This window comes from Dipteris shenzhenensis, chromosome 1, assembly GCF_047967505.1.
Source record: "Dipteris shenzhenensis isolate YYH24624 ecotype China chromosome 1, Dip_SZ_1.0, whole genome shotgun sequence".
Classification (NCBI taxonomy): Eukaryota; Viridiplantae; Streptophyta; class Polypodiopsida; order Gleicheniales; family Dipteridaceae; genus Dipteris; species Dipteris shenzhenensis.
In genome coordinates, this window is record NC_141596.1 from 49,490,862 (window position 1) to 49,501,765 (window position 10,904).

Sequence of the window (10,904 nt, forward strand, 5' to 3'; positions counted from 1 at the left end):
AATGATTCCAAGGCATTAAGTACTTTTGGAAATCCTTGCCTTGAATTTGGTATAGCCTTCAGAAAGTAATTTTTGTCGCTAGTCTGTAACTTATATAACAGATCTTCATCCTTCCTTCTTTTGAACACAACTTCCATCAACCTATTGTCTCCATTATGTATCCATGAGACTATGCTAACATTTCATACCATCTCTATACTATAGGTGGACCTTGGCACTTTCTCAGAGGTGATCACCAAGTAGCACTTTAAATTTCACTCTAAACAATACCAACCTAATCAATGTATTTCTCAATGACAATTACCTTTGGAGCCTTAGACTTTGCCATGATTTCTTGAAATAAATAAATAAGTAAAATTCAAATACAAGCTTCAAAGTAACTACATCAATTTTCACTTTTACATAATTTTACTTCTTATAAAAACTAAATTAAATTGCAATTTAATTATAAACTTGACTCCAAATTACATACTTAAAGTCAAAACTTTAGATTTAACTTTAAATATCATGGAATTAAAATTTTTATTTAAGCTAAGTTTATTTAATACAATTTCTTTTAAAATTTTAAATAAAAATAAAGTAAAATAATACTATGTTAAAACATAAGAATAATTTTTTAATGTATATTTAATTTAATTTTCTTCTAAAGTAAATTTATATATGCATTAAATTTAGTATTATTTAGAAGTAAATTTATATAAAATTATTTTTATTTAAAAATAAATTTAAAATATCTTCAAAATATAATTGAAGTTATTTTTTAAAATAAATTAATATTATTTTAAAAAATGACTTTATATAAATTTATTTTTACTTAAAAATAAAATTACATTTTGATTTAATAAATTTATTTTTTAAATTTTGTTAAGAAGAGGAGGAGCGGGGGAATGTGGAGAGGGGCATGGAGGAAGGCAAAGGAGGGAGGTTGGAAGGGAGGGCCGAGAAGGGAGGTGGGGAGAGCCGAGGAGGGAGGGATAAGGATGGGGTAAGGCGGGCCGAGGGAGGTCCAAGGAGGGAGGCAGGAGGGAGAGCTCAAGAGGGGGTGGGGATAGATAGAGACCCCTCCCTCCCCCCCTTCATTCAGCATGACAAACCCCCCCCACCCTTCTCGCATTCCACGAGAGAGAGAGAGAGACAGAGACAGAGACAGAGAGAGAAGAGAGAGAGAGAGAGAGAGAGAGAGAGAGAGAGAGAGAGAGAGAGGGGGGATAGATAGATAGATAGAGAGAGAGAGAGAGAAGGGGGGGGATCAAGCGAGAGAGGAGGGGGTGGCGGTGGGACAGGGGGGTGGGCGGCAGGAGTGAGGGAGGGGGTGGGGCACCAAAAGGGAGGGAGGGAGGTGGGAGAGGGGGGTGGGCGACGAGAGGGAGGGGGTGGGGCACCAGGTGGGAGAGGGTAGAGGGGAGGGGGAGGGGAGAGGGGGAGAGGGAGGCGAGGGGGACAGGGGGGAGCGAGCAAGGGAGGGAGGTGTTGGGAGCAGAGGAAGGGAGGATAGGAGAGGAGAGAGAGGGGGGAAACGAGAGGAGGAAGGGAGGAGAGAGGAAGGGGTAGAGGGAGAGGGAAAGGAGAGGGGAGGAGGGAGTACCTTGGAGGAGGAGGAGGAGGAGCAGTAGCCTATGAGAGAGAATTTGGAAATTAGGGGAGTGAGAATGAGAGAATTTGGAGGGAGTAGGGATTTTATGAGAGGCCATAATATAATAATGCTTAGGGAAGACTTTTAGTTTAGTATAAGTAGCATTACATTCACTCCCTCGTTCATTCTGCACTTCATTCTTCAAATGTCATGGTTGTGCCCTCATCTCAACCTATTGCATGAATTGGCAAATTCGTCAAAATGTTGCAAAAGGTGAATTGCTTTCCAACATATTGCATAAGTGTTTAGTAGAGAAACTACTTTGGAAATTCATTCTATCTCTTCATTTTCATGGTGGACTTTTAGTAGAATGCAATTTATCGGCTCTTTTCTAGAGTGTTTTGGAGTGTATTGTAGAATGAATTTTATAGATTGTCTATTTAATTCAGTAAGCACAGCATGAAAAATCAAGGAAAGTAAATGACCCAATAGTTAAATACCACGCTTTAATCAAACCGTAGATTATTATACCTCCTCTCCATAGAGTTTTCTTATCACTCATCAGAGGCTTCATCAATGAGAATCAATGATTATTTCACCAAAAAATGAAAAATCTACAAAGACTAAATATATATTATTACTATTTTTATATTCTTCAAGTTAAATTCAGAATTCATTCCTCTAAATAATATAACTTATAACTTATAACCTCGTAGATGTTCTTAGATGGTATTTTTCGTTTGATTTGGCTAAATGACTATATTTGGACATTAGATGTGAAAGTTATGATATTTTTAAAATGTCGTCCAACATAGTTTCTCCGGAAAAACTACCTTGGAGCCTTCCTATAAATGTTTTTATTTGGAGAAACTTCGCATGAAAAGGGGTGATGAGAGTGTTTATTCAAAGTCCAAGGTAGTTTCACAATGAAACTGCTTCTTCAATGAGTTTCTTTGGAGAAATGCCCATGAAGAGGTGGCAAAACTACCTTGGAGCCTTCCTATAAATGTTTTTATTTGGAGAAACCTCGCATGAAAAGGGGTGATGAGAGCGTTTATTCAAAGTCCAGGGTAGTTTCACAATGAAACTGCTTCTTCAATGAGTTTCTTTGGAGAAACGCCCATGAAAAGGGGTTGTGAGAGGTTTTCTTCAAGTATACTCCCCTATCAAATAGGAGTTATGAGGGGATTTTCTATGAGAAATCCACTCTTCACATGGGTTTCTTCAAAATCCTTTCCATCCCAATATCCACCATGCCTAGCATCATTGTCATTTTTAGATAAAGTTCTCCATCTTAATGATAAGATTTATGGATAAACAAATAGTTCCTTTGAGAAACGTGGTTTTAATAACATCCCAATAACATGCCCTAATGTGCTTTTTTTTGAAGTAAAAATGTGAATTTCTTTTCCTTCACTCAGACGCTCGAAGGTTTTTACTAAGAAAAGGGACAACCCCTTTAAACTCAATTTATTTAAGACCTTTGTAAAGTATCATGCCCACATGAGATATCATTTGCATGGTTTGAAATGCATTTTTCCTTGTTTCTTATCGTGCATCATGCATGAGCATTCAAAAAATGCATCACCATGCTTTTGGCCTATGTGCTTGTCTATGACTTTGCATAAACCTTAAAATTACTTAGTTTAAAGCATGTGCAAAGTGTCATACCCACCATCGAATATCAATTGCATAGTTTGGAATGCATTTTAATGTACTTTTTACTAAATCCTAAACTCTAAACCCTAAAACCTAAACCCTAGATCCTAAAACCTAAACCCTAAAACCTAAATCCTAAACCTTACACCCTAGATCATAGAGTCTAAACTCTTAACCTTATACACTATTGATAAGCACTAAACTGTAAATCTTAAACCTTAAACTCTACACCCTAGATCCTAGACCCTAAACCTTAGACTTTAGACCCTAGATCTTAAACCCTAAATCCTAGATCATAAACCCTATACCCTAAACCCTATATTCTATACTCTAAAGTCGTAACCTCATACACTAGATTCTAGACTCTAAAGTCTTAACCTCATACACCAACCTATAATCTCTAAAGCCTAAACCCTACATACTAAACCCGAAACCCTAGACCTTAAACCCTAAACCCTTAATTCTAGAATCTAAGATCTTAACCTTATATACTCCTATAAGCCCTAAACCCTAAATTCTAAACCCTACATCCCAAACCCTAGACCTTAGACCCTATACTCTAAACCCTAAACCCTAAACCCTATATTCTAGACCCTAGACCCTAGACCCTAGATTCTAAACTCGACTCTTAACCTTATACACTAACCCCTAAACCCTAAACCCTAGACTCTTGACCCTAGATCCTTGTCCCTACATCCTAGACCCTAGAACCTAGATGTTAGACCTTAGAATGTAAACCCTTAACCCTAGACCATAGATCTTAAACCCTAGCTAAAACCCTAAATTGTAATCAATAATTTTAAAATATATGGATTTGCACAATAGGTTGGTCCCACCCCCAACCTATTGCACATGCAACAGGCTGGGTGCAGCCAAGTCTATTGCACAAGTCAAGAAAATTTGATGAATTGTGTAACAGGTTGTGTGCACCACCAATTTGTTGCACATGTAAGAGGTTGGGAGTGCACCCATCTTGTTGTGCAAATTATCAAATTTTCTTGATTTGTGCAATAGGTTGTATGCACCCAACTTGTTGCACAAATCATAAATTTTATTGATTTGTGCAACAAGTTGTGTGCACCCCAACCTGTTGCACATACAACAGTTTGGGGATGCACCCAACTGGGGCTACATAAAACTCATTACACAAGTCAAGAATTTGATGATTTTTACAATAGGTTGGGGCTACACAACCTGTTGCACAAATCATGATATTTTGTAAATTATTGATTGTAATTATCTATCATCTTGGGTTTAGGTTTTTAGGGTCTAAGGTCTAGGATGTAGGTCCTAGGGTCTAAGGTCTAGGTTTCAGGGTCTAGGATGTAGGAGCAAGGGTCTAGGGTTAAGGGTTTTGGGTTTTAGATCTAGGGTCTAGGATTTAGTGTTTAACATATAGGGTTTAAGGTCAAGACTAGGGTTTAAGGTCTAGGATGTAAGATCTCGGATTTAGGGTCTGCGATTTGGGGTTTATGGTCTAGGATTTGGATCTAGCATTTAGGGTCTACGTTTTAGGATTTAGAGTTAGAGAATGTTTTATTTGGTCAATTTATTATAAAAATTAAGTATTTCTAAAGTGTGAAATTATAAGTGTGAGATTTTTTTGACCTTTTTTAGAGTTCCTAATCTATTTTTTCTAAATGGTTATTCACCCTATCAAAGGGTTGCTCGAGGCCAATGCTAACTACTGGCAGTTGGAATAGAACTAAAGACCTCCTATAGGCATTGCCTCCCCAGGAGGCATCTTTTATGTGAACAATAGCAGACATCTCGCTTATCTAAAGAACTTAAAAGCAAGGACATGGGAGAAGGTATAGTGAAGAAGAATATCCATAAACAAGAGGGGAATCCCACTAACGCCTTGCTTTTGGAATGTTATTGTCGTCGCAGGTGTAAGTGTAAAGTACATGGATAGATATTTCCAATAACCTGTAAAAGGGAATGTAATTGTAGATGTAAGTGTAAAGTAGATGGATAAATATTTCCAATAACTTGTAAAGGGAAACATATCTCTAATAACTTGTAAAAAGGAAACGAAAGGTGTATATTGGAAGAAAAGGGAAAGAAGAAAAAGCAAGTGAAGGTGAATGAATATGGGGAAAGGTGATGAGTGAAAAGAGGCTAAAGAGGAGATTAGCCATTAAATATGAATGGGGATGTGGCCCATTTCACATGCTTTTAATAAAGGTGGTGTCATAGAAGCTAAATGACAAAATAATTCACTACCTCTCATGTAAGCTAAAAAAATTAATCGACACAAAGTGACAAAATCATTTAGGACCCTCACAAAAAGACAAAAGATTAAACCTAAAACTCATTACAATGGCCTAAACTACCACTAATTCTAACACTAAACACCCATTAACATGGTCAACTTGACCAAATGAACTAACTTCTAAACAATGGACCTGATTAGCAAAAAACTTCTCCATCCGTGAATAGACCCTTAGGAGGCCAAAAACTTCTCCATCCCTTAATAGGCCCTTAGGACTTCCCCCCATGATTTTTGCAAGCATGAACTTAGACCGGGTTAAAACGGGGTGGAAGCGAAACCTCATTTTGGAGGACTGCCATCGCGCCTGCACATTGAGATGGGGCATACTTTTGACACTAGCTAGTTCCAGACAAACACTAGACGAAACTTATTTGTGAGTTCACTGAACGCCCCTATGAGGCCTGTTACACACCGCCCATCCCTTGCCCAAGCGAGAAAAGGAGATGGGCGGGCGTGCTTACACACCAAATGGACACAATTTTTAAAAAAAGATGGGCATTTATTGCAAGGTCCAAAAATGGCTTTGTGAGTTTTAATTGACCGTCACGGGTTTGGTTTGATAGGAAGCCTTTGGGCGGGGGACTGGGCAGTAGGTGGTGTTTGCCCAACACCTTGGGCGTCCCCCCTTTTGCGCGTCCAATCCCTTTTTGCCACGTTTTTGACACACCGACGCACTATCTGGGGCGGTGTCGATGTGTAACCGCCCAGAGAGCACGACATCTGCCCCGTTTGAATCCGGCCTTAGTGGTGCTGGCTTTGTCCACCTCGCGCACTTGTCACGAGCCCATTGGTGCCAACATCTAGGAGATCCTCTACGTGGGGAGGAATGGGTCCCAAGGCGTCATGGAGAAAGACGGATGAAGAGACGCCATTCCTCCAAGGAAAATTGGTGATGGGTAATATTGCGTGGGAAGGGCTCTAGAGTAGTCAACGGCTCCGGTTAAATCCTGACCGTCTCACCCGCGAGCTTCCACAATGGTAAAGCATGCTAATTGAATTTTGACCGAAACAGACGGTTAACGTGAGCGGCGCCTAATCTCAACCTTAGATCAACAACTTGATCTAACGGTGCACATAAATCGTCCCACAACGAGCCGCCGCCAAGAGCCCATCGCGATGGGCCTTTTCTCAATCGTAGATATTACCTCGTCCATTCGTAGATGCTCGCCACGTGTCATGTCACTACGGCCTCCCGAGTCGTTGATGGCCGGATTTCGTTTCCCGTCTCCGGATTTGGGTCGACAACCGGGGCAACCGGCTCCCAACATCTGGCCGGTCTCCGGGGGGCCGGGTTCCCTCCCGGAATGGCTTCCCTACACCTTCACAGCACGAACTATAAACCCAGTTTGAAGTTCAAAAATGAGCTAGAATTGGGTAATGGCTGTTGAATTTTCGAATTGTGTGATTACGTGAACAAGAAATGCGACTCACCTTTTCCCAACTAACAGGAGGAATACGGCTTCGAGGACGAATACAGGGAGCTAGGCCCAACCATCAACCTGTTAAAATTCATCTTCAAAGGTAAGGAATAGCTCAGATGCTACATCCTTTAAAGTTGAGAGTGCTGATTAGGCACTCGGCCACGCAAAAAACTGGAGATTTGGTTGACGTTAGGCTGGCAAAAAAGGGATGCTACATCCTCTAAAGTTGAGAGTGCTAATTAGGCTACCCGGCTACCAAAAAACTGGAGATTTGGTTGACGTTGGGCTGTCAAAGAAGGGAGACTGACCCTCCAGCGTTTTCTCTATAGTGAATACGGACCACCTTTGAAGCAACCACTCTGCTGCTCAGAACCTGTGCTTGCTCCTCTGGCCTGCATATCCCTGTAGGATCGTCATCTTTCATACAAAGATACAAATGGGAACCGTTTCAGCTATATCAAACATGCAATCACAATAATACGATAAGCGTCCTTTAACTAAAGCATCGTCTGACATGCTCCTATAATATTGCTTGCCTTTACCAAAAGAGTACTGCATTTGTTTTGGAAGCCTCTTCAATAATATTTGTTTTTGGGTCATGTATTGACTCTCTGTTTTAGCTTTTGTTCAGGGAGATGGGGCTTGATGTATCTTTTACAAGCTTCAAAAAACTGTGTTATGATGGACAGCTAGATGAGGTTCTTCAGGCCATGGATCACATGAGACAGATCAGTTTTTCCGAGATTATGCAAATCTTCTATTGCCTTCTGGATGGGTGTATCAAGATGAAGAATCTGCAAGTAGGCAGGGAAGTTCATCGACGTATTTTGAGGGGTGGATTCGAGGAAAACACATTCCTAGGGTGCCACCTGATTCGCATGTTCACTGCATGCAGGAGTTTGTTGGAAGCTAACCAAGTATTCAATAAGCTGCCTAACCCAAATGTGTTCACATGGAATGCAATAATTTTGGCACATGTCAAGCTTGGACAAGATGAACAGGCTTTAAAACTGTACAACCAAATGCAATCTTCAACTGTCAAACCAGATGGACATGTCTTTGTTACAGTTCTTAACGCTTGTGCTAGTATAGCATCTTTGAAACAGGGAAAATTGATTCATGGCCACATAATGGAGAGTGCTTTTGAGCCAGATGAACATGTTTGGAGCTCATTGATTGACATGTATGCCAAATGCGGGAAGCTAGAAGATGCACGAAGATTGTTTGACAAATTGCAAAGGCGAAATATGGTGACATGGAGTGCAATGATTGCAGGATGTACTCAACATGGACTTGGTGAGGAGGCTCTTAAACTTTACAAGCAAATGCAACTAGATGGTTTGGAGCCAGACAGAGTCACATTGGTTAGCACCTTGAAAGCCTGCTGTCACTTAGCAGCCGTAGAGCAGGGCAAGCTGATTCATGCGTATATTGTTGAAAATGGCTTTGAGCTTGATGTGCTGCTGGGAAACTCACTTATTGACATGTATGCCAAGTGTGGCAATCTTGAGGAAGCATCTAGAGTCTTCAACATATTGCCCAAGCGAGATAAGGTGACATGGAGCTCAATGATTGCAGCTTATGCAGAACAAAGGGATTATAAGGTAGCGTTGCAATATTTTGATGTGATGCTACAAGCAGGCCTGAAGCCAGATGATGTAACATTTGTATGTCTTATGTCTGCTTGCAGCCATTTAGGCCTAGTTAAGGAAGGCTGTCACCACTTCAATTCAATGATGGAAAGACATGACATTTCACCAAGTCGTGACCATTTTAACTGCATGGTTGATCTTCTTGGTCATGCAGGACACTTGGGCGAGGCAGAAGACTTGCTCCAAACTATGCCATTTCGTCGTAATAATGTGGGATGGAGATCATTGCTTGGTCATTGTGGAAGCCACGGCAATGTAGAGTTGGGGAAATGGTGTTATGGCCAGCTTGTTGAAATAAATCGTAAAGATAGCACTGGCTATGTACTCATGTCGAACATCTATGCGCATGCTAGCAGCAGTCTGGATGCAGACAAGATTGAAGAGTTGAGAAAACTTGCAAATGCACGGAAGAAGCCAGGGAAGGCTTTTATTGTGGTTGACAGAGAGGTCCATGAGTTCTATGTGGCAGACAAGAGCCAATCATGGAGTAATGACATATATGGCAAGATTAAGAGATTGGCTTCACAAATAAAGCAGGATGGGTACTTGCCATGTGTGGACCTAGTACTGCAGCCAGTCACGTGAGAGAGGACAAGTTGCTTTGTTGATGATTGAGGAACTTGCTGTCTTTTTTGGCAGAATATCTGACAAAGTAAGAGAGTGTATTCATTTGGCACAATCCACACTAGATTGAAGCTGGAAAAATGAGAGGCGTGTGGTTCTCAAAGAATCAACAGTCATCACTCTAGTGTTGGAGCACTCTAATCAATGGTTATGATGGCTATGCATGTGTAAGCTGCCCACTAAAAGCGTGGGTGTTTACTGGGACACAAGTGCTTGGTTAAGATTCATTCTCTGTGTTTGTGCGCGAAGGTATCTTCTCTGTGTTGGAGGGTAGACATGGCTACTGACCCTGGCTCAGCAATGAACAGAGAACTCTAATCTGGTTGGAGTCCACCACAGTCCCGTACAGTGAAATAATACCCTTGTACATTCGAGTACGACTAGCTGCATATGCTGGAGAAAAATAGTTCCTTGTGATTTGAAACTTGACGATGTGAAAGGAACTCTTGATATGCTTTGAGTTTTGAGGCCAGAGGTGAAGTAGTATTTACATTCGAGTTCAACATGAAGAGACATAGGTAATGAAACCTCTCAGTACGATTCAAGTCAAGTGGTGGGGGTAGACTTTACAGACACCGATGGAGTAAAAAATGTGGGGTTCAGAAAAAGTGACTGAAAGCCCAGCACCGCGCATCCTAGCTTGCAGGTGGCAAGGAATTGAGAGGGACTCGTCACCTCACCATGGAGGGATGGGGGGATGCAAGGTAGGAGGCATGCCTTATCTTTTCGAAAAAGTAGACCATTCCAAATGGAATACTCTTTAATTTTTCTACCAATAGGGGCATTCCTAGCTTGTATTTCATCTCACATTTATACACACTACCGATTCTGCCCAAGGTAGATCCTTTTTTAATAACAAATTTTGAAGTCAAATTCTTGCATAAGTCCAAATACCAGGTCTTCTTGGCCCTTAGGTTAGAAGTATTGCAAAAATACTTTAAAGAAGAGTTATTCACGTAGACCACAAAAGCAGAGCCATATAAATAATGTCTCCACTTTTTCAATGCTGAATAACAGCATACAGCTCTTTGTCATACATTGGCCACTTATATGGTGACTCGGTTAGCTTTTTGCTTTCAAAAGCTACTAGTCTACCATCTTAGAACAATGTTGGAAGCAACATAGGCACACATCAGTTTCAACCAGAAATTTTTTACTAAGATCCACAATTCGCAGCATGAGAGCTGACATAACCTCGTGTTTCCATTGCTTGAGACACTTATCACACTAATCCGTCCACACATGGGCTGTACTTTTTGTACTTTCCTTTTTCCACCCCTTTGGACAAATCTGATAGGAATTGAGGAGGGGATTGTTGGCCTCACCATGGTGATTTAGGAGAGTTCTTGTAGGAGATTTGGTTATGGATATTTGGAACAATGATGTAGAAAGGTGGCAAATTATGATCCAAGGAGCTAGGAGGACGTATGGTTGTAAAACGTGGTTAAATCATGTACAATCCTGCTGATAAAGTTGCAGGTAGTGTTGAGCTTCTTTATCTGTCAGATAGTGTTGCTTAGGCTTCTCCTGGTTTCATGAGATTAGAGTTATGTGCTTTCTTTGACTACATGTTTTGCTAACATCGGTTTGCTACTGCTAGATAGTTGTTCCTCTTAATTCAATCGTTTCTCTTTCTTAACATGCAGGATCCTCTGTGACATGTGTAACTTGTATGTAGTTTATATTCTGTCGCTGATCAG

At 40.7% G+C, this 10,904-nt stretch overlaps 1 protein-coding gene across 4 annotated transcripts; it reads left to right on the forward strand.

Moving 5' to 3' along the window:
* Positions 1-6,817: 6,817 nt before the first annotated feature.
* LOC147905973 (pentatricopeptide repeat-containing protein At2g33680-like) lies at positions 6,818-10,598 on the forward strand. 4 transcript variants are annotated; one of them, XM_087382526.1, is made up of 3 exons: positions 6,818-6,881; positions 6,956-7,028; positions 7,549-10,598. In XM_087382526.1, the coding sequence occupies exon 3, from the start codon at positions 7,564-7,566 to the stop codon at positions 9,163-9,165; it is 1,602 nt and encodes a 533-aa protein (XP_087238652.1). In that variant the 5' UTR covers positions 6,818-6,881; positions 6,956-7,028; positions 7,549-7,563; the 3' UTR covers positions 9,166-10,598. The 4 variants fall into 4 exon arrangements, with proteins under 4 accessions (XP_087238652.1, XP_087238644.1, XP_087238660.1 ...); XM_087382518.1 differs by having other exon boundaries at positions 6,824-6,881; positions 7,560-10,598; XM_087382534.1 differs by having other exon boundaries at positions 6,878-7,028; positions 7,560-8,532; positions 8,735-8,982.
* The last annotated feature ends 306 nt before the right edge of the window (positions 10,599-10,904 follow it).